This window comes from Pristis pectinata, chromosome 7 (assembly GCF_009764475.1).
Source record: "Pristis pectinata isolate sPriPec2 chromosome 7, sPriPec2.1.pri, whole genome shotgun sequence".
NCBI classification, from domain to species: domain Eukaryota; kingdom Metazoa; phylum Chordata; class Chondrichthyes; order Rhinopristiformes; family Pristidae; genus Pristis; species Pristis pectinata.
The window spans coordinates 58,450,918-58,475,652 of NC_067411.1; the positions used below are offsets into that span (position 1 = coordinate 58,450,918).

Consider the following 24,735-nt stretch of genomic DNA (forward strand, 5'->3'; position numbering starts at 1 on the left):
CCAATTTCTAACCATGGGTACAGTAATCAGTCAATAGTTTCTCATAAAATGTGGTAATAACTGGAGCAAATATTATTTTATATTAGAATAATGTCAGATTTACGTGACTGTACACGAGCATGGGGGTTGGAGGCTGAGCAAACGTTTGGTAATGTGCCCCCTCCCATTAAGAGTCAATTCGATACAATTTGTAAACAGCGGCGCCGTGTTTGAGAAGAAAACCGAAAGCTGACCAAACTCTGAACTGTACGGCGTCCCTCTGGTTGGGGGTGGGGTGGGGGGCATAAAATTCTGCCCCTGGCTGTAGATAAAACTATCTGATGTGTTTTTTTGTGTGGTAAATTGAGGAAGGAGGGTTAGGCAGAGAGTGAAGTGGTGAGAAAAGGCTTTAATTATTCAGAATGTTAGAGTGATGCTTTGATCGGCGTGTGATGCGGTGTTTCAGAATTCCCGTCCATAGCGATCCTCTGGTGCAAGTATTTGCAAATGCCAGGCATTGTAAACAGGGTGGAATCAGGAGGCGAAAGAGACAACCCCAAAGTTACCGAGTGCCATAGGTGGGAGTGATTTGTCCGGCAGATGTGAGAGTTTTACTTTCTTTTCGCTGTATCGAGGGACTTGGCGATTTTTTTAAGCGAACAGGACATGATCTCACATGTAGCGAGCTCTTTTAGTTCCTTAATCATTTCACGGTTTGTTCAGAGCCTTTTCTCCACCTAAAACGTTTAGTTTCGGATCAATGGGCAGCACCAAAGACGCGACGGGGTAGCGGAAGAGTCAAATTATCCGGAGCCGACAAAACACACACACACACACACACACACACACACAGCGAAAAGGAGAAACTTTTTTTCCAGTCTTTTCACAAAGGATTCGAAATACCACAACTAGTATGGAAAAAAACGGCAGCGCCCTCAGGAACATCCGATCAGGTAGGTTTATAAATCGTTCTGTGAAATGTACAAATAATTTGAAAGCATGAAGTGGCTGCATTGGCAACAATCGGGTGTTTATTTTGTAGATTTGAACAGTATTCAGTGGTTATAAAAAAACTATCAAGACTTAAGACAATTTGTTTTTTTAAAAAGTGAAATATCTTAGATAATCAAGATAGCCTTAATGAACATTCAAGTCTTGGAAACTGTTTAAAGTAAATTTAATGCTCTATGAAAACTTAAAATGAACATTCAGCAGAAGTAAAGGGAAAGTATATCTCTATGCATGGATAACGGTGATGGCACTGACGAAATGTACGGTTTCCAGAAGGTGTCTGGTTTACACTGGATTCAGAGTTTCTCCATCAAAAATGAGCTTTGTAACTTTTTTTTTCTCTGTGGACGATTCCGGGTACAGTGAAGATAGATCGGGTCATCTCTGAGGTCCAATCAGTTAATTATATTTTAAAGCAAAATTATTTCACGTTTAATTGCTTTCTGTTGAACATTTTCAACGTGTTGGTGTCACTCTGAGCAACAGAAAACTAGGAATCTGGTCTGCAGCCGAAAGTGTTAGGAATTTAAAAAAACTGCAACTCGCCACAAACTGCTGCTTTCATGTGCGAGGGAATGGGGCTGAGCTCTTGATTGTCTGTGTATATGATCGTGTGTACTTGTGCGCTCGTTGATTGAGGATGTTTATTGAGTTCTATTTTGTGCTGTTTCGCAACATAAAAATAGCCGAATGGCTGATTTCGGCGCCCCGTCACTGCCTTATTTGCTTTGTGCATTCTTTTTTCAAATATGTGTACAGTTCGATTGATTCATTGCAGGTGGGGAGAAACTGGAAATTGCTCATTCTGGCTTCTCTTTGGGAGATTACCAGACAATCGCTGTGATTGACCTGTGGGTGAATATCTACCTTCCCCCATCCCCTCCTAACAACTGCGTTTAAGTTAGCACCGCCACTCTTTCTAAACAAAAACTCGAAATTTGAAATTAGGGTGTGGGGCCTCGCTGACGACTGACCGATCCCGTTCAATCTTGTAGATAAGCATAAATGTTCAAATTACAGCATCTTAAAAGGACAAAAGGCAAAAACAAAAACTAAACTGCCTTTAAAAAACTGCTCTAGCCTTTTCTCTGAAGATCTATGGGCCCTTCTGCCCCTAAAGACCTGTGATCATTCAGATGTACGCCCTTGTTTTGTGCAGACGGGTGCCGCTATAGGAAAATGAAACTGAATTAAATTGACTTTTGGATTTTCATTTGGCCCTATTTTCTCTGATTAACATTCGTCGTTTGAATAATTCTAAACGTTTTATCGGCAATTTTTAACCACACAGCTGCCACTTCTAGGTTTTTAACTGTGTGTTTTGAACAGGAGTAGGTGGATTTGCCAATAACTTTCGTCATAGCACCAGGGCGTACTGAACCTTTAGGGTAAATCACGCTCCTTCACGGCCCTCGAATCAATTTGTCAACGCAACACCCAGCCGATCCCCGTTTCCTCCGATAAATCCAGTTCTTTTCGCTTGTGGATATTTCCTCTTAAAATGCAATCAGATATTGAATCGAAGGGTGCCATTTTCACAGAACTGTTCGAACCCCCGTGCCCTGATCCAGTCCAGGTCTAGGAAATAGGACCGCAAGTATAATACAACTGGAAAGTTGTATTTGTGATCTGTTTCTTCTGTGCTTAGACTGTGAAATACTGTTTTATTTTCCTTTGTATGTCATCTCACCTGTGGACCCAACTGATTCTGGAAGACGACGTAATCTCCATTGAGTAGCGTTAAATCGTTACCAATATCAATCGCCTTGATATACCGAGCACAAAACAAAACGGACGCTGAGATCTTATTGTTGTGAACAATGAGGAAGAAACAGTTTACAAAGTTAGCGATAAAAGCAGGGGATGTATCACCGTGTGAACTGGCATATAAGTTTCTGAGAATTTCAAGACATTTTTTTTTACTCTCATTTAAACATAAATTCAACAGGTTTGTTCATCATTCTGTAAACCCAGACCAAAACGTCCATTACTTGACTTGTCATGGTTGAGGTCGGAGGATCTTCCCTCAACCTTTACCATTCACTGCCTCACACCTCCCACTGCCCTCGTCTCTTTTAAATATTTAATCCCGATAATAGACGATAGTTTATGTCGAGAGAATCGAGTAATTCAAGGAAACTCAATCGCGAGTTTCAATTCTTAATGCAGTAAATCCAATGCCGATGCAACTCGGTAACCGATGGCATTCTTAAAATTGCAGTTTGCCCATCACCCCTTCTTCTATTTAAAATAACACAAGGCCGTCTGCAGTCAGTTGATTTACGGGGCGCTCTTTTAACAGGACAGATTGCTCTTCCTTTCAATGACAATGCATTAAAATAAAAGAAACAGAATAGACGATTCGCAGACTGGATCCAAAATGTTTCAATATAAAGGAAAACATCCCACATATTGACCTCAAGTACGCAGCGTATTAATTTGAAATCTGTCGCATAGTTCACGTGGAATCACCGAAAACAAAGAGATAGGGTGTGGGATCCTGCGCCCTTCACCCCCTGACTGACCCCTCCACCCTTCCCCAGTTCAACTTTCGAAAGGACCCTGCCCAGTTATCGATCATAAAGGGCACTGGTTGCCGTGCCTGACACAAGAATGAATTTGTGCCATTCTAGGACATTAGCTGCTTTTCCTGTCTGTGACCCGTGAAATAATCTATATCATTGTTTACTTTCAGCTTTCTGGCTGACAGATGACAGTGTCGAAAGCCTTTGTACCAGCACGTGCGAGTCACGCTTGTTCGGTGTGGTCGGGCCTGTTTTAAGGTGCTGCCTTTTAGTTAATTAGTTGCCCTTTTGATGATGAACTTTACATCATCTGCGTGCATAATCGCAGATTAAATAAACCCTAACTGGGTATCTGTCACGCACTATTTGTGCACATAGGCACGTTTAAACAGTGTTAGCTTTCAGAGAAGCTGCATTACTTGATCTATAATAATAATATTGAAAAAAACTGGAAATAAAATTAGTAGCTAGAATGGAATAATTACGTTCCATTATGGAACTTGTTTCTTACTTAAAACAAATTGGACATCCTTGAGAAATAATTACGAGGATTTCTCCACGTTGGCTTCAGAACAGATGCCGAAACTGTCCACTTAACAGGGTAAATGCCCATTGAATGAACCTAGTCTGGTTTTACAATGATGCATTTTAAAGACATGGGACAGGTGTTACTATATGATTGAGATTCCTTTATGAAACATTGGAGATCAATTCCTATTAGTGAGTTTGGGGCCAAAAAAAAACACACACCTCACATCTCTGTCAAACTAGACTCAGTGGGCCTTCGACTGCCAGATTTCCGGTCCAGGAAACCTGCAGCAGGAATGTCCCCCAGAGGATGCAAAGAGAAAAGCTATTCAGTGAAATGAAGCCCATTTAGCACACAACTATCCCCTCTCACCCACCCCTCCCCGCATAAAAAAACAGAAAACGTGCCAAGGAAACGGGCAGCAGTTCCTTACAATAGAAAAGCAATAGGCTAGTCTTCGCCCCTTGAAGAGTATAACTTCACTTTCTGCTCCTTTATAGCTAAACCCACCAGACTAAGAGGACGCGTGAAAGAAAGAGAGAGAAGGACCGCAGTTTTCTCATTGCTGTTTAGCCGTTGGTAGATTCAGATGTTACAACCTGCACGGAAGCACTGTGGTTTGGAGTTTCTAGCGAGACCCACATCTCCCTACCTGGATAAAAATCATATTTTTGGCCACCTTCACACTCGCAGACAATTCCCAGCTCCTTCTATAATGTCTCCCTTAAATCAATGGCCTTATATGTTCCTTGATGTAGGAAGATTAGATTTTTGAGGCGGCAAGTGTCAGTCACCTGTCAGTCTGCGAGACAACACAAGAGTTAGCTAGACCTTTCGAAGTACGCTCTATATTATACAAGAGGAATCGATAGATATGTTATCTTCCGTCACAATTCTTTCCATAATTCATCCCCTTTACCTGTTCCACAGGATCCAAATATGAAATATTGTAAATAGTGAAAAGCAGGTCAGAGATCTAACATCAGACCTATAAAGTACACTGCCAACAAGGTTATATAAAGGTACACATTGGTGATTGATACAACTTGTATTTCGCATCGTGCATCTCGTGTAGATCTGAGTGAATTCAGGGGCAAGTGGCACTGTCTGTCATTTTCACTGTCAAACTTGGAAGACTTGGAAGAGTAACTGTTTAAAGATGATTCCGTTCTTCTGCATCACTTTGAAAATTTTCGGACATAACAAAATATGCAAAAACAAATAACCAGTGAAACCAATGCGTGTGACCATTATCTAAACCTTAACTCAGTTTTGAATCTCCACAAATACCTAATAACTGACAAAACCTCGTTAACATCAACCTGTTTACCAGCAATGTATCTTTACAAACTATTACTGATTACTAGAGCGGGTTAATTTTGTCCTAAATGCCACAACCATTACTTAATCCCTGCTTTAATTCAGGGTTCTATTAGTGAAAATAAAGTATCTCAATTAATTTTACACAAAATGTTTTCGTTCAGGAGAATTTCGGGAGAAAATGACACATTTATTTGATTGGGTCGCTCACACTGGCCTGTCGGATTCACTTTGGACCTCGGATGTGAATTACATCATTAAACAATCTGTGTTTAAATTAAAATTGCATTAACACGTCTGGATTGCTGGTGTACGAAGGCAACATCTTAAACCATTTATGGTGGTTCTATGAATAGTTGCCTAAATTTAATGTATTACTTCCGCGTATTACTCACTTTTGATTATTGATTAGGCCCAACGATCAGGTTCAAAGATGTTCATAATCTTAAATTATGTCAAAATTATAACGATCAAAATTATGTTGCCTTTAATTAGTTGACAATAGCAACATCCCTTTGATCTCACTCTCATTGCCACTAATCTTCAAACCCGTTAAGTGAAGGTTGTCGAAGCGACTGCTTTGCTTTCCAAGAGTCTATCCCTAAATACTAACGAATAACGTTTCAAACACGAGCGGTTAAATGCAATTAAAATAACGATTTGGGGTGATCTGGGGAATGATGAAACTATGCAGGGATTATAGAATGGAAATAGACTACTAGCGAAAATTGTGCCGAGATGTCTAGGGAAACACGAGGAGGGGAAGTGGTACCGGGAAAGAGAAAGTGACAAACTGTAGTTGGTGAGTGTTGGTGCCCTCTGTCGAAGGTTCCAATGTACAGCTTTACAGAAACGCTGCATTCTTCACATCGTTCTCATCCCGCTCCCTCCCCCAGTGTGAGCGATTACACGGGAGTTTAAAGGAAAATTCTAGAGGACTCTCTTGATCCCTGCATCTAAACTGGAAACGGAAGTGGCGCAAGAGATGTCTCCCTCTTTCTATTCTTTGTTGCACACAGGAGCTACATCTACACCGGGGTGCGGACTAAATTGAAAAAGACCCAGTTCATTTGAGCATGGGTGTGATGTTCCCCTGCTTAGTGGAATGCATTGGTTTAAGTTTCAAATATTCCGCGCACAGAAATTCTTAGATTATCTGCGGTTGAAGTTACACTAGAAACCTGCTCTTAGACCAGTTTGTTCGCTGCATTATCTTTCAGAGTCCTGTCGCCGATTGCAATGCGTGCCACTCCTAATGACGAATTTAACAAAAGGCCTCTGTGTATAGGAGTTTGGATACACATGTGGGTGGTTGTTCCCCAGGAAGTTAATTTTAATGTTGAAAGACAGAGAGAGAGAGAGAGAGAGAGAGAGAGAGAAAGATTAAGTTAGAATTTTAGCATTAAAATCCAGTGAAAAGTTTCTGAAGTCAGAATGACCCCAAATGAATTGCAAGCACTTTTGAAAATAGCTCGGCGATAGAGTTATACTTCCTCTGTGCCTAATCTGTCTCAGACGGTCGCTCAATTCTTGCTTCAGTACCTTTTTGAACCAGATGGCCAATTCGACTCCCGATTTACACTACACTTTACCACTAAGCACTCCTGACATACCTTTCCATATGGTACTAAAATTCTACTATATATTTATGGCCCCAGATCCTTCAGATTTCACCCTTAACCCGGCAACGTACGCGCACGGTTGCCATTAGAACAGACTGAAGATGCAAGTTTACTGGGTTAGCTCCATCCATTACGCAAACTAAGAGTATTAATAGTTCTGAGTAAAATATCTCTTGGGTGGACCTTTGGGAAGGGAGACCGACCTGACAGACCCTCATTGAGCTGGAGTTCTGATCCACATAGCCGCTTTTCCGGGCTACAACCACAAACCATGCCCCCCTCCCACGCGAAGACGCAATAGAAATTACGCGTTTGGCGATGGGTGTTAGGAATTGTCGGGGGTTATAAAGACAGAAATGTTAGAAGGACTCGGGGTCCGCAGTATCTGGGGTGAAAGAAACAATTAACGTTTCAGGTCAACGACCTTCAAGCCGTCATGCTGATAATGTTAACCCCGTTTTTTTCTCCACAGATGCTACCTGGTCTGCTGTGGATTTTCAGCATCTTTAGTTCTTTGCTTTTCCATTGCCGTGGGTTTGTGGGGAGGTAGGGTAGTAGTCGGACACAAAGGGTATCAAGGGGTATGGAAGAGGGCGGGAATATGACATGGCATTGAGACAGATGAACAGCCATGTTTGTATTGAATGACGGAGTAGGCTCCAATAATCCAATGATTTACTCCTGCTCCTATTTTATAAACTCATAATTCAGTGGCCAGGACTCATGTTACTGGAACCAGGGCAGGAGGAAGTTTACACTCGGTTTTAAAAATAGAATTTATATCTCTCGAAATAAAAAAAAATCACAAGTGATCAAGAACATTTCATGTCATAATTTACAATTGCTTCATTATTGTCTTTTGAAGGATGGAAACAAGTCCCCGTTCCCGTACGACCTATATGCGACCCCAGAATTATTCCAACAAAAGGGCGGGGGGGGATAGTTCTCAAATGCTCCCCAGAATTGCCTAGTAACCCAGACTGATATTCTGCTCGAGAACTAATTTCAGTGTTGCTCTTAAATAAAAACTCAACTCCTCCAAAGCATGGGGTACATACGCTCATGCTCTGATCTTTGACAATCAGAGCTAATCGTAAACTCCAAGCACATTTATTTACAGACCGTAATATTTCTTCATTGGCCGCATTGGCTGTGTTTTGTGACCTGTCTATCCTTCGTGGTGAGTATTCCGTGCATATATAGGGGCACACAAAATCCGCCGCAAACCAGCATTGCGATGTGGGTTAATTGGCCTCCCGCAGTACAAAGGGGTTGTCCCCACCTCTCTCTTTTTGCCGTCGCTGCTTGTGCGTCCCCAATTTAAAAAAAACATTCTAGGCAGATACACTTGTTAGCTGCTGCTTCGATGACACTTAGAATTAAATATTCTTCGATCAATTCAATTTTGTGTAAGGTATTTGGAATATTAAGTTCGTGTTCTGGAATGAGTCAGATATTCTCTTATCATGAAATCACGCAAAGAGTTTCCCAACATACTTTCGATATGAACAGGAACAGAAGGGATGGATTTGAACCCGTAAACTGAAGAATGCTCTATTGCTCTTTGAGTTTTATGCCACCAAAGATCCAATACCCGTAGTTTATCACTCAAGAGGTTTTTATGTCAGAAGTTATAGGTTTGAATCACTAATTAGGGAAGGCTTCTAGTTAACGATTATTGTGTAGTTTAGAGAGCTCGGGCGATTGGCTTAAACACAATGGAGGTTAGTTTGACGATTTAAATCGACAATTTTATGTATTTTAAAACTTTAAAATCTTTTCTAACACTTGAAGACATCAAACATAATGGAAAAAAGTTTGACTTTTGTCTTATATAAAGGGGAATTCTATTAGAAGTAATTCGAGAAGCATAACAATTTTCAGAGCCACACAAGCAGCTGGTATTCATTATCACTGAAGTCGGGAGGAGATTAGAACAATACAACACCCTCACATTGTCTATTCCAAGTGAGTGGTACAAATGGCAAATAAAACTAAATAATAATTTAGTTTGTCCTACTAATTATATAATTTCGTCCCGCGATACCGGCAGACGGGTTGTGACCGCGCGGCCCCTTTCCCGAGCCGTCACAGGATCCTAAAGGGATATGAGCAGTCAGAGCAATCCTCCCACTGAATTTCTGGACTTATGGATGGAGCCTTTGGCTAGACCCAAAGGCATTCAAGCGAGGAAGTTCTTCATCCTGCCGCCTATTCTCTCCGCACCTGTTGGCCAAAGTGTTTGAGCGTTGGGCTAAAATTTGGTCAGAAATTGAGCCTCTGTTTCTTCATAGCTGCAGCAGGACGAACAGTCAATGAGATTGGAATAGATAAAACTGGTCTCTACTTGTTTGCTTTTGATAGCACGCAGGATTTTATGAAGGGCATTAACTGCTTTACTTGGATCGTGGTACCACTCCTTGGCTTGTAACACGAAGGCATTTCAAAATTACAGAGATGAATAGGTTGCTTTCTTCGATTCCTTGCATGAAGAACTAGCGACATAATACCAACACCTCTGGGTGTCAATGTCAGAAAAAAAGGTAAAAATTGCCCTTTTATGGTCCCAATTGGACCCATCTGAAAACTAGCCTGGTGGACAAGGCCTCGGTTGAAGCCTCATTCACATTTAGAAATAACGTAACTATTTGTATCCATCGCACAGTCTTTAGAAAAATGTAACTTCAGAGAAGTTCACACTGAGTCCCTGCTATCCAAATATTTACTGTGTTCACTAACACATTACGTTTGGCGTCAGATAGCTGTTGGAGAGGAAACTGCGAGCTTGCTGATGTGAAAACAAAGTCATATCTTGAAAATCATTATGCACAGCCGCAGGTGATAACTAAACACACAGCTTCAGCGAAGGCACTAAAATGGGGGAAGGGCAGCACCAGAATATTGAAATTATTAAAAATTTGGCTCAGGAACGCTGAATTAGATTAAGAAAAATACATTGAACCCCACAAAGAGGTTGCAATATCTTACCAAAGGCATTTTATTCATATTTGAAGGGTACGTCCAGCTATCACGTCCTCATTTCAGCATCACCCAGCGTCGAAAATTTACCATATTCCTATGGTTCAATTGGAAGTTTCCATAACCCCATGAAATTCAGCCTTCTAGCTAACTCTCTGCTCCTTTTATGCTCCATCGTAACTCGAGCGTTCCATTAAAACAAAATACGGATTAAAATTCTCGTTGATGATTACCTAGGTGTCTTAGAATTGTGGAAATGTTTGAATGAAAAAAATAAGTTATCCAGCAGGTCGCGGTTAGTAACGGTGACATTTTATTTCTCTTACATTAATATTGTACCGTATTTATAAAATGTGAAGAATTGCCGATAAACCATTAACTTATATTTGTAGACATTCTTATATCGATATTAAAGCAGTTGTCTGCTGAGGGGCCGAAGTTATTATAGTGGTTAATACACAATACGCCATACACAAATTAACTTTTGACTTGAAATATCAAATGCGTTTTAAACATGTTTTTATTTGCTGAGTTTTACTATGAAACCTTTGAAAATTATTTGTTGATTTTCAGACTAAAGCAACAAAGCGATTTGTTTCTATCATCTTGGCTGGCGGATACATAAATAGTATGCTTCCCACATTGATGAGCTGCTGCTGTTGTCTATTAGAAATGTCGAATCAACAAATGCAATAATTTATGAACTAGAAGTGGAATTGTACGGTTATTGATTAAGAGAAGATTATCCAAAAATTATCTAGTAGCTTCAATACAGATAAAGCTTACGATCCACAAATAAAAAGTACACTGTGCAAATAAGAGCAAATGTATGTGTAAATACAACTCGTACATATATCCCTGTGTGTGTAAGTACAGATGCACATCTGTGCACGTGCACGTACAGAAAAAAAATCAGCTCCCATGTGGTTTCCAGCTGCAGGTGGAAATTCAACAATAAACGTGCCCCTCAGAGCAGGGCTAACCACGATGACAATTAAGTCTGTGTGAGTGACCATTAAGATATTTTAAATAATGAAGATGGAGCTACATTGGCTTAGAAGATTAACTCGTCCTGGGGTGACTTTTTTCGTAAATTCCCAGATTTCGGAGTTGACGATTCCTTAAGTGCCTTTAGGAGAACAAATATTTTATACTCAATTAATGTTACATACTTAGTAAATTATTAATGCATTTTCACTGCATTCAACCTAAATAACAACAAAGTAAAACTGGATGTGAGGCACTTTGTAAATACATGACACCTGTTAACTGTCTATAAAAGTGATTCTCTGCCTAAAGTTTTACAAAAGGTTTATTAAACGCGGCGAGTGTTTAAAACAAAATACTCAAGATCCTATATCTATAATATAATTCGATATACAAGTCGACACTTTACTATTAACAGCATTGCATTCAGTCCTTTCTTAGAATAATTTTGTAAATACATTTTCCAATAATGCCTTAATTTTGTTGTAACGCAATTGTTTCGTTTTATTAATCTAGCTAATATTACTCAGCCGTAAGTGTCAACTTTTACGTTGCTTTCTTAACTAGTATTACTACTAAAGTCAGGCACTAGAATTTTACAAGACTCCTTAATTTAGAATAGAAATGAATGACTTATTTATATAAACAAAAAAAGAAGCAAAAAGGATTTGCTTTGGAATATAATTGTCTAAAATTATTCAATTGAAAAATTAGATTCCGTTTTGGACATTTGAATGAATTCCCTTTAATAGAGAGACGCTCCTCCAGGGTTTAACAGAATGGACCAATCAGAATACAATATGAGATAACCAGTTATCAAAACGACCGCCTCGTGCAATCGCTACGACTTGCAGATAATTGGTGAACGTTAAAAAGCAGGTCTGTACGATTGGTCAACTTTCGCAGATGAGGATGAGGGTCATTGGTGAATGAATCAGCAGCTCGCACGGTGATTGGCCAAGATCTTGAGTTGGTTGGTGCTATTGGTCAATGGGAACGGCAAAGATTGCTTGACTGGCTGGTGATGATGTGATTGACAGTAGCCGGGGCCGTGCGTCGTCCCCGCAGGGCTGAGCCTCGGGCGAATCAGCGCCGAATCACTGTGGGCTCAGCCACATTTAAACACTATGGAGGAGACTGAGCGCGACTGAATACAGAGCAGGGGGCCAGCGCACTCCGGGGAAACAGGAACCCGCCTTTGCACACACAGCGGACAAATTGCACAGGAAAACGCCAAAAAAAAGAGAAGCTGGAATTCTTAAAAGGATTTTTTTCCGGGTGTGAACGATTTCGAAGTTAAAATTCACTGCTGTCACTGAGTAGCAATTGGATTCATTTTTTGGGGGCATTGCATTGCATCTGACAAACTTAACTTTCACGTTTCTTGCACAATCCGCCTGAAACCTTGAGGATCACAAAGCTGTAGAACCTACAATTAGTGGCTGGGATCGAGATCTTCTTCTGGGTTTGCGTGGGGCGCTGCTCACCCTCTTTTGTTTTTGGGAGTATAGGTGAAGGGGTTAAATCCAGACCAGAAAATCGAGGTTTTCTCCGAGTTGAAGACCGGCTGCGCCTTTTCATGGAAATCCACTGTAAGCACGACCCGTTTGCAGCAATGCATAGTAAGTAGGCAGCTCCTTCCCTGGCTCGTCTGGCGGTTCCTAGTGAGTGAGAGTGTGTAAGGAGTGCTGGAGTACCGGTTTCACAAACCGATGTTCAGATGTCCCTGGACCCGGAGCAACGCGAAGTCCTGGAAAGGGAACGTGTTTCGCTGAAAATCACAACCGAGTCACACGTGCACGGCTAATTTTTACTATCATCCCCAATGTTCCTGAATTAAAAGCGAGTTAATTAATCGATTTCTTAATTCTCATAATTAAATATAAAACAGCAACATTCGAGGACACAGTTACAATATTATTTTAATTGCATATACTTTAACTCAGAAATAAGATATGGTATTGTTGCTTTCTGTGACGAACACGGTTTGTAGTGAACGTCAGTGGCTTTAGTAGAAGATCATTAACATTCCTGAACCAAACAAAATGATTTAGTTGCCAGTAAGTTGCAAAGGAGTATTAACCGGGGCAATAAATAAGGTCGACGCCTAACTGTTTCATGTCGCATTATCCAAATTGCATTTACTGTTGTGAATATATGGCGAGTCATAAACCGAGGTGAAACAGTGAAAGTCTTCACTGATGGAGTTGGACCACGCAGAAATCTCCAGCACGTTTGTTTTGGTTGACAGAGTTGGCTGGGACTTGTCCATTTGGTCGATGTTATATGAAATGACACATCCTATCACGGTGTGTTAAGTGTTATTATACCTACAGCTTGTAAACAGATGCTTTATCAACTCGAACTAATCATATTGTAGAAGGGTCTAGACACACTTTAGGAATGGCACCTCGTTGGCCAGGTTTACTGAGTGTAAAACAGGTTTAAGTTTATCCCTCCGACTCAAAACAAAATGTATCGATTTAAAATTGTTACAGCACAGTGATGTGAAGCAACTGCGCAGACACTAACTTTAAGATCGAAACAAATATTATTGATTTTTATAAAGAGATATTGCTATAAAAGTCATGTATTTTTTAGAATCCTAGCCGGTATGAATCTATTTCAAGACTGAATTATATATTTAATCATTCTGGTCCGTTTGCAATAGGAAATAGCCGCAGTTTCATTTCATACTTTTTAAAAAGAAATATGGTTAAAATCTCAGAAAAAGCTGGGAAATGAAAAAGAATTTATTCTGATCTGGCGTGAAATCGGATGATTTTCTTTTCTGAAAAAAAATCTGCAAATTTTCTAGTTCGCAATTTTCAGCTCCAGAGACTGAAATGAGGTACCATTTCACCGACAACGAAACGGAAGTAATACATATTTTTGGCTCATTAGTAAAGCGTTAATTTCACTTAGTGCTAAATCCGGTAAAAGTAGCAACGAAAGAGACTAAGTACCTCCCGGCGCAGATTACCCCTCTGCTGCAGGTATCAATCCATTCTCGTTATAACTTTCCTTCCCTACGGCTGTGACACAGACTAATAAAAAAAAACCCTGGAGATTTATATGGGACGATTTATGTCAAATACTCCAAGTTTTGCATAAAACAATTTTGTTTCCGATTTTCATTTATTAACACTTAGGCACGTATTTTAATTCCGAGTGTAGATCCCCTCAATCCAAATTGGAATGCTGTTTTTTTTTGAAATAATTATCATCCCGAATTAGGATTTATTATTTCCTTTCCCATTCTCGAAAGCCATCGAAATTTACTATCACTTTAGGATAAAAATATACTGTTTTCTTTTGCAAGATAACATGCGAGCTACCACTAACTGTGCGGTAAATATCCAAACATTCTGTTACATTCGCTGCGAGAATCCAACCGTTCGCAATTCTGCAGCCGATTACTCAAAAGAAACGTCTTGCTCCCAGAAGACTGTGAACGGGACTAATATCTGTCCACAAATCTCCGAGCGACAGGAAGCTGAAGTTTCATCGAAAGGGGCGCTTTTTCTGTTCCGAATTCAGTGGGTCACTTTCACTTTCAGTGAACATCTCGCGTGTCTCAGCCTCACAGCAATGATCTTTCCTGTACATTTTTAAAGCTGCTAACTGTAACTGAAGATAGTGTTGGCCTATATTACGTTAATTTTATAATCCACTAGAGTGTTTAGCTGTCCCTATCCTGAGGGCAGTTGTTGGTTGAGAGCGTGTGGACGTGATGTGAGGGGTGTTCCAGAAAGCCACTTTGTCCTTGCCTCCTTGGAAGTGTTCCCCTCTAACCAAATGCGGCGGGTTGCTCACCCCATTGCTCTTCTCCTAACTTCTCCAGCCCGTGTCTTATATTCCAAAACCATTGTGCACCCTACCCCGCCCCCAAGCCATCCCAATCCTACCTTTCCATAACTGTGTAGAGGAGGGGGTTCTGAACTCCTCACCCCCGTATTTTTTTTTTGCTGGCCCGTGCATTGCCGATAATTCTACGTGGGGGACACGGACTGAGTGCTTGCTGTATAGCTGCAGTGTTTCTTTTCTTTCTCTCTCTGTTTTATGTATTGTATACAGGGCATGGCGGGGTGAATCAGCTCGGAGGAGTCTTTGTGAATGGCCGCCCTCTCCCCGATGTTGTCCGGCAGCGAATCGTGGAACTGGCCCACCAAGGAGTGAGACCCTGCGACATCTCCAGACAGCTCAGAGTGAGCCACGGCTGCGTTAGCAAGATTCTGGGCAGGTAAGAAGCAAGAGGAAAGAGAAATGTCAAACATGGTATCTGCCTGAAACCAAATGGGGTCCAAACTGATAATTACAGTTCTGCAGCAATAACATCTTAGAGGAAATTCAACCCTGAATGGAGCATGAATTTGAAAATGCCAAGAAATTATACATTTGGTACAAGGCCGAATTCCGAGGGGGAAGCTAAAAGCCTAAATAAATCAGAAATTACAGTGCAAACAGGAAATGTTCATTATTGGGCAGTGTGTTCAGTCGAATAGTAATAATGGAAACAATCTTACAGGCAAGAAAGTAATAATGAGAAATAGTGTTAGAGGCAAGAGAATCAGAAGTAATTCAAACCTAACATTACAGATATGAGGAGCAGAAATAATCCAGGAGCGACATAGCCCAGACAAAGCCTTTCCTGCAGGTAATCCATCAGAAAGGATATAACAACAAGGTAATCCTTAAATTAAGAGAATCAGATATCGGAGAATAGCAGAAAACGATTCGCCAAAACCTTAGCAAGTAAAAGCCATGCATAATACAGAAGAAATCCCTAGGTTATAAGAAAGCAAAATAATCCTTTAATATATGTCAGCCCTTCCGAACAGACCGTAAATAGCTGGTAGGTACAAAGATAAATATTAGAAATGCCTAGGAAACGCATAGACACGGTTAACTCATATTAATGTGCAGGGCAATGATTATAGACACCGCTGCTGCTGTTTCAGTGTCAGTCTCTGCAGTCACTTTTTTTAGCAGAGACCAGAGTGACAGCGAGAGCACATTCTACCCCCACATTCTGCTTCCTCACTTTACACGGCAGCCCTGACCCCTGGCAGCCTTTAGAAAGCCTCACATTCATGCTGCCTAGTACAAAAGATGAGGGCGTCGAATCCAGGTGCAGAAGGGTACATAAACATGTAATGTCATACCTATACACAGAGGCGAACATTTCGAACAAGGCTCTTTGCCTCGAATGCTCAACTAAAATTAAATTATGCCAGGTAGTATGTGCACCCAGAAAAATGTGTATCTGCACACATCGGCACCAGAACACGCCGCACTCACCCCTACATAAAACCAACAAGCTAAACACTACTTATTTACACAGACGAAAAACAAACTGGCATGCAAATTCACAGCTCAAAAGTGAAATCTAAACAAAACACTTTATAGTGTTCTTTCTCTTAGTCTCGGACACTCGCGTTAATTAGGTTTATTTGCGTTGATATTTCATATATTTTGATGATGACGCGTTTTGTAGAAGAAATCGTTCAATTGCACATCAAAGTAAGAAGTTCCTTTATGAATCATTTGCTTAATTATTAATGTTAGGAAATAAAATTGATAAAGTTCCACCGTTTATACTTGTGGGATGGGAGAGGAGTAACCAGCACATGCTATGGTGGAGAAATATTAATGCAGATGTTGTGTGAGACGATGAGTTTTGGGCAGATTAAACCCTTCTATCATCTTATAATACCACGATTTAAAATTGCAATTACACGTGCATGAACGCTGGGCCTGGGGTACAGATGGGACGTCATTACCCAAGTCAGATCAATTTATCAAAGCACAAGCGGGAGCTGAACTTTTATTTTTATTGATGCTCTGCCAGAGCTTGGGTCAGTGATCATCGGAAACTTTTTTTTACCTTAGTAAGTTAATTCTTATTTCCCTTTGCACTTGGACGAGCTCCATTGTATTTTCAAGGGATTTGAAATCTCCAGGCTTCCAGTGATTTTGTTCCCCCAGGAGAAGTGTGACTGACCTATCACAGGCCCCGGTGAGACAACATTGTTTTTAAAATTAATTGACTTATTGGAAGTTCGAAAACTGGAGTTTAGGGTTAAAACGCAATTTTTAAAAATCTTAGCATGGCCAGTAATCAGATGAATTAAACGAAATGTTAGAGAAATCTGCGCCAGTCGTTTTCGGGGTCCTTGGATCTGAAAAAAAATTCAATTGAGTTCAGCTACGGTTGGAGCCAGGCCTCCTGCGATAATTGATCAAACTTGGGGAATACGACTCTTTCTCTGTGGATTAAACCCGATCGCAATTCCCATTGTACCGTGCACCCTTTTTTGCACATTTGCTTTGTTCTTGCACAATTTCTAATTCACTAATTGATGCATAGTTAAATAGCAGACAGTTCATTTGACTCCCTTACCAGGCTTGAAAGTTGGCCAAACGAATAATGAAACACCTTCTAAATAAGGTTACACATCAGGGCAGAGCGTTTCTTATTTGTAAGTTATGAAATCTTGGAGAGTTAATACAGGCAAGAGCTAGAATAAATTCCAGTGACCAAATTAATAGACCACTGCAACGCTTACATTGCTAACGGCTCGATTTGAGTTACAAATCTCAATGAATTTGACACGACTATAGGAAGACTGTCATTTACTAATTAATTTAACAATTAACTGAAAGTTACCGATTGTCTTCTATGATGATGAAAATCTGACATGTTCCTAGCCAAGTTTCACGTTTCAACTACAAGGAAAAATAATTTGTTCGAGCAAAAAATAACCTCGGGATATTCTCTAATTTCCCATTTCCTCGCCGCCACTAACTTCTCTCGGCCAGACCCTGAGTAATAATGGAAAGCTGCTGGCTTCAGATCACTCTCAGCAGCAACCGCACGTCCATAGAAAGAGAAATTAAACGTTCAGGAAGAAGCAAAGCGTGTGGAGGGAAGGGCGGTCGGAGCGCAGTGAAGCAGGGATTAGCATTCAGGTCCCCACTGACTAAGCTTTAAGCACAACCAGCAGTCCATCGTTGCCACCAGTCATTCTCTCCCCCTTCTCTATTACACACATTTATTCCCTGCAAGGTTTGTTAAGAGGCTCACGATGCTATTGCATTCAATTCCACTCCGCTTAAAACAGATCGGAAGATCCACTCCAATCGCATCTTGCAGGAATAGGAGCAATTCATATGTGAGTGTCTTTGCCTCTTGATCCTGTTTAGAGAAGGAGCATAATTTTGAATTAAACTGTAATTGTTTTGTCAGAAATATTTGGTGATTTATTGATCTATTACCCAGTGTGAAGGGCAATGTACATAATTGCTTTAGTAAGCAAAAAATTGTCTTTTTAAGCGTTACTTTGGAAACTTCCTTTTCTGTTTCGCTAGCAGTTTGACCGCTCGCCACATCTACTCTTAGGAGTATAGAACGTAGGACATAGAACACAAGAACATACCTAAGATCTTTTTTTGTATGTTTCCGGAGTTTCAATGGCTTCATAAAGGCAATTTTTATTCTAATTATCCCGCTGGACAAATATGGGTCTCTAATTCAGAGATAATGTTTCATTTTGGGATCTATCTGCGTTGTTGTAGAGTTTCAAAGGACATCTTCCACGCCTTCCCATTACACAACAGGGATCTCAGTTTAAGACTCTTCACTGTCGACTTAAATCAGTAATGCGGAAACCTGTCCTTGGACAGTGCTTCACGGAGAATAAGTCTGACCTTGAACGAGAGAGAGAGTGAGAAAGGGGGGGGGGGGTGAGAGACGGCGGCACACAGACAAAAAGAGCGAGACCCAGAAACAGTGAATAACGCCGAGAGGGAGATTGACACAGAGAGAACGACAGACGGAAAGAAATATATGCCCTTGTGTGCGTGTGTGTGTGTGTGTGAGAGAGAGAGAGAGAGAGAGAACCAGAGAGATGAAAAGTGCAGTAATTTAGCCAGCTTGATCCACCCGGTTTAAACAAGAATGGGCGTTTTTTTTGCCGGAAGTGATTAGATGGATGTCCTGGGCTGTGCTGTGCCCAGCTCTTGTTTGCTCGGAGCAGTAAACTAAGGCTGGAGCTTCTAACAGGCACCTGACTTGGTTCTGGGAACAGTTTTAGTAAGCTATTAATAGGAGCATCCTGAAGGTGTCTCTGTTTGGCGAATTGTCTTTCTAGCCAGCTTTTAGTCTTCTGGACATGTTTCAGCCCCTTGTGGAGGTTCCCAGCTTCGCTTCCACTGTCAGCAATAAATATAAAAAGAAGGAAATCAAAGTAACTACTGTGCGAGTCTTGTCATGAATATAATCAGGTTATTGACCACTCTACATTTCCTTTTTTTTGACTGAATATGTTCAAGGTATTTGTCAACCACTATTCATGTGGGCGATCTGTTTTGAATGGGAAGCGTGGGCTGGTTGTTTTTGTGCCGTCGTCTCCCCTTATCACTTTTCCTCTTTATTAGCTATCTGGTTCGTTCCTTTTTTCATTCCCTTTCTTCGTCTCTTTCACTTCCCCTCGACCAGGTTCTGTCTTTCTGTATCTGTTTTTCTGCTACAGAGGTCCTTTCCATCCTTCTACTGGAATCTAGCCCACCACCATGTTCAGGACCAAGGACAGGATCTCATCCCTGCTGATAGTGGAAGTCCGGGCTAACTGTTCTAAATCAATGCCCACGATTGGACAAAAGGCCAAAATTAACAGTATTTTTCAGACTGTCGCTCAAATTAGCACCACTTTGCTGTCAACAGCGTAGACAAACTCATAGGACGGAGATTTCAATAATATTAAAAAAAAGAAACTCAAACAGAGAGACAAAACTAACAAGAAGTGACCAGATTTCGTGGGTGCGATGATGGATATGACGAAAAAGTGCCGTCTTAAAGGAAAAGCACACATAAGCGAAGAGAAGAATGGCGGGAAGGAATGTGTTTACATTTAGGGAAACCCTTTTCTAAAAGTAAAAGACAATCAAAAGATTGAAACGCAATAACGATGGTCATTTTTGTCGCTTATGTTGCTGCTTCACGTAATGCACGCCCATTCCTTACCAGCATCAGTTCCCCATGCTTTTTTGACTCATTAAAATTAAAACTCTAAATATTTCCATTCCTTTATTCGTTACATTTTATTTTAAACTTTTATCTTCGATTATTTAACTACACTGGAACGGTGTGAGATTTAGGGAAGGGGAATATCATCATCAACAACTATAATAAGAACAACTTGCAATTATATAAATCAATCTTTGTGAACGATTACTAGGTAAAGCCGTTCGTGCAGGAAACGATGCAAAGCATGTGTCAGGGATAAGAATAAGAAGGACATTAAATCTTTCTTTATTTTTAGTGAAAGGCTTGCGTTGTCCTATTCACCCCAGCAATGTGAGGTGGTGTTTGCAAGGTATTCCATAACTGAAGGTGTAGGGTTGTAGATGGAAATGTACGGTGCATCCTATTATTCCACAAGACAGCACAATGGTCATTGGTCATTGGTCACTGGTCAGGTGAAGTACGATGCTGGTTAATTCTTCAGGAAACTTTTTTACCTACCTTCTATGATTGATAGAATTGGTAACGTGTCGCCTTGGTCAAAACTTTGCTTGCAATGCAGTTAATTTCTGTGATGATTTGAGTATAATAGTTAATTGTGACCATAGTTCTTTTTAAAGAAAAGTTTATCTCTTTTTGTCCCTTTCCCGGATATGTATTGTTTCTCGTTTGATGCTAAGAATTAAAGCAGAAAATGAAGTTTTATGGTTGGCAATGGTTTCCCAAGGACAGTCCTCCAGAGAGTTGACTTGATAACAAGTTTTCTAAGAGAACTCACGTGGAATTTTATTATTCTAATTAAACAAGTAGATGAAATGTACAAAATAAATCTTAATGGCAAAAAGTTTGTTCTGGCCTTCCCTTTATAGGATACATTTCCAAGTCACAGCTGGAGTTTAGAGAACCACATGACGATTCTCCTGGGATTAACTGTCATAATAACTTCGAGTATATCCCACCCAGACATAGTATTGTTATTTTTCATAATTCTCTCCCAAAATTTTTTAGTCTGCTGACAAACGAAAATCGCAACGCTCATCGAAACCGTGACTGGGCGAAAGTGTTTTACAGAATCATTTCAAATAGAAAACACCTTCTGCGCACAAAAAAAATGGCGTGGTGGTGGGACAGTGGGATTGGGACGGGAAACTTGCACACACCCCTCATCACACAACTGCATCACACCCCTCAGAAATGTCCCCGAACTCCCCACAGACAACGTATTATTTTGAAGACCATTTACTGATGTACATAATTTTAATATATTAGAAATAATATATACGCCGGTCTGTCCTTTATCTGTTTTGGTGTATCGACGCATACAGTGTATTAAGGCTTTCCCTGTCACTGAACGGTATTCCGATCTATTTTCCATACTCTTGCAACTGTTTTGTGTCTTGCCCCTCGTTTATGGCGTCGTTCTCCTGAAACTCCCAGTATCTGCACGTCCTTTCAACCTCTGTTGTCCTTCCAACCCCATCCTCATTTTTCCAAATTTTGCCCTGGCTGCTTTAGTTCTCGCTTTGTATTTCTGCTTTTGTTTTCTCTGATATTACAGAAATCTCAACGTCCCCCCCCCCCCACACCACCATAAGTTTTGGTTACTGATGCCTGTCAGATATGTATACGCAAAGTTTAACTAATCCAGACGACCGAGTGACAATAAAATAAAGTTTTAGAAACATTAAAATCAAAGTATTAATAATTGTAACACTGAACTGACAGAAATATTTCTACATAAAAAAGAAAATAGTTGATCCATAATGGCAAAGCAGAAGTCAAACCAGGTTATAACAGTATCATTTTTGAAGTAAATCCAACCAGTTAAGGTACCTCAGGCAAAACATTTCCCGACGTTCTCGACCTGGAAGTGCATCACTTTAATTATTTGCTGTTTTTTTCCAGAATAAAAGTTTAACAAAACTTGATTATTGCATTTAGTTCTTTAATTTTGTTTTGCGATGACAATACAAGTGTTAGGGCTCTGGACTATTATCACAACCACTAGATTACTCCAGCAAACTTGAAATAAGAAAGTTCTTACCTACCCCCTTAAGGAACTTGCTGTGTCCTGGAAGTGATTAACTTGACCTTTCATTGTTAGGAAAATTATTGAGCGATAACAGTTTTTAGCGCAATACACAAATATACATAAAACACGTTATACATCCCAGTGTGTAGATACCCACACATGTACACGCACGCATGCACGAATACACACAGGTGTACCAGCACATAAGAAGGGTTACGTAGTCAAGCGCCTGTGGATAGAACGAGTCCACCAGGAACTGGCACCAGTTGACTGCGAACTATCCTGTCAACCGCTCTCAGAATCTTATCTATTTCAATAAGATAACCTGTCATTCTTATATATTCCAGGGAATGTAGGCCCATTCACAGCAACGTTCAAATCAGCTCTGCTCATCAAATTTCTTTAAATATTACTAACAAGAGAACTAAAGTTTTTATTGTCTTTAGAATTAGACGAACGTTTTTCTACTTCTTATTCCAATAGAACATAGAACACTGTTCAGACAATTGATCAGATATGACAGATTAAAAAATGATTGGAGTTAACTCTCTGATCAAATTCTGTTTGCGACCTCATTCCGTTTTTTTTCCATTATTGTGCTCAATCTCAAGTAACGCTCTCAATATTTTTCTTTTCTGGTTTTTAAAGGTACTATGAGACTGGAAGTATAAAACCGGGAGTAATTGGAGGATCCAAACCAAAGGTCGCTACACCCAAAGTGGTAGATAAAATCGCCGACTACAAGCGTCAAAACCCCACCATGTTTGCCTGGGAGATCCGAGATAGACTGTTGGCAGAACGAGTCTGTGACAATGATACAGTGCCCAGTGTCAGTTCTATTAACAGGTACTTACCCATAGGGGGTGCACTTTCCAACATTAACCAATAATTGACCCTCAACCTTCATAACAAGGCGGCCTCAATCCGTTTTTTAAAATATACAAGCGATATTTGGAGAAAGTAGACTAGAGGATAAAAAAACATCTGAACATTTAACATTTAAAAGTAATATTTAGTTTCCTTCATTTTGTTTTCTAAAGAGTTGGACCCCTAACCATGGGGCAGCTCTTTAAGTACAGGACAAATCTAATCTCCCATTGGAACAATTATTCCTTAGGCTGTGACCCCTTTGATCAGTCATTGACCTCTGGTTTTACTATGTTCTTTTCCCCTAAGAAACCGCTTTCTTTCATCCCCTAATCTGTTGGCTCTTTTCTGCTATATTTATCAGCTTCCATCAAATTGACTGCTTTTAATGTACAATATCTGGATCATTATTTCTTAATCTTTCTCCTGCTGTTCATTTTGGAGATCACAAAATGTAGCTATTTTAATTCTTTATCTGCACCTCTTCCAACCTGGTCTACTGCATTCAGTGCTCACAATGTAGCCTCCTCTACATCGGTGAAACCAAGTGTAGACTAGGCGACTGTTTTTGCAGAGTACCTGTGCTCTGTTCAGATAGCCATCCTGAGCTTCCATTGCATGTCAGTTCAACTCCCCTTCCCACTTTCACACTGACCTGTCTGTCCCCAGCCCTCTCCATTGCCACAGTGAGGCTAAATGCAAATTCAAAGACCAGCATCTCACTTTCCACTTGGGTAGCTTAAAACCCAATGGTACAAGCATAGAATTTTCCAATTCCAGGTAACTCATACCCATGGTGTTGATCTCACACACAGACTCACCTGTCCATCTAGGTTTCTCCTGCCTTTGTTCACCTTTCCCATTCCCTTCTGACTCCACTCCCCCACCTGGTTCTATCTGCCCATCATCTGGAGCCTCATCTGGTTCCACTTATCACCTAGCTGCCTCTATCCCACCCTTCCCTTGTACTTATGTCTACTGGCAATCTTTTCTCTCCCCTCACCTGTTGTAGGAACTTGACCTGAAACATCTACATGCACCTTTTGCCTTTACAGATGCTGCTTGACCCATTGAGTTCTTCCATTGTTCTGTGTTTTGTTCCAGATTCCAGCATCTGCAGCCTCTTTTGTCTTCAGCCAGATTTTCCCCATCTTGAACATTTGGCTTCATGCATTGCCCTTATTCACACATATGGCCAAATTATCAGGCAGGACTTACTTCTCTTGCTCAATTGGGTCCAAGACTAGTTTACCTTCTTATGAAGTTTTCTCATCAATTACTCTTCATTCCTGATTGCCTGTATTTGTTTAGTGAATCAAATACTGCTTCAAAAGCCTCTCTTCATTCTCTCCCTATTAACCATAAATGTTTCTCTATTTTATTCAAACAACTGAGAGAGGTTCCTCTCTACTTCTGTGGTGTAAAAAGACCATCATGATACCCTTTAACCTGTCTGAATTTGCACTGTGTTGACATTAAAAATATCTAATAGTTTATTTCTCCAAACAATTCCTTTGGTTTCTCAAAACAATAAAGTTGTTACATTTCTCCTACTTTTCTCCTTTTATATCTATCACTTTCAAAATCCTAGTTCAGGATCACTAATTTTAATTTCAATGCTTCTGTGCATTTTCTATACCTCTTTGCTTCATTATTTTTTCTTCACTTTTAAGATCCTCCTTAAAAGTCACCCCTTTAACCATCATATGTTTTAGCATCTTTTCTTGTTTGATTATATTTCATGAGTGCCTTGGAGGATTTTTATTTATGTCTGAGGTGTGATATAGAGTAAATGCGAATCATTGTTGAGTCAGTTTCTACATTTTTTATTCTCGGTTTGAAGAAGCAATAACCTTCAG

The 24,735-nt window shown here is 40.3% G+C and overlaps 1 protein-coding gene across 1 annotated transcript in view; it reads left to right on the forward strand.

Annotated features, from left to right (window-relative positions):
- The first annotated feature begins 616 nt into the window (after positions 1-616).
- pax5 (paired box 5) overlaps positions 617-24,735 on the forward strand; it is a 189,736-nt gene continuing 165,617 nt past the window's right edge. The window contains 3 exon segments of the mRNA XM_052019516.1: positions 617-932; positions 15,030-15,195; positions 22,658-22,855. Of these exon segments, the coding sequence (XP_051875476.1) occupies positions 893-932; positions 15,030-15,195; positions 22,658-22,855 (404 nt within the window). The 5' untranslated portion in view covers positions 617-892.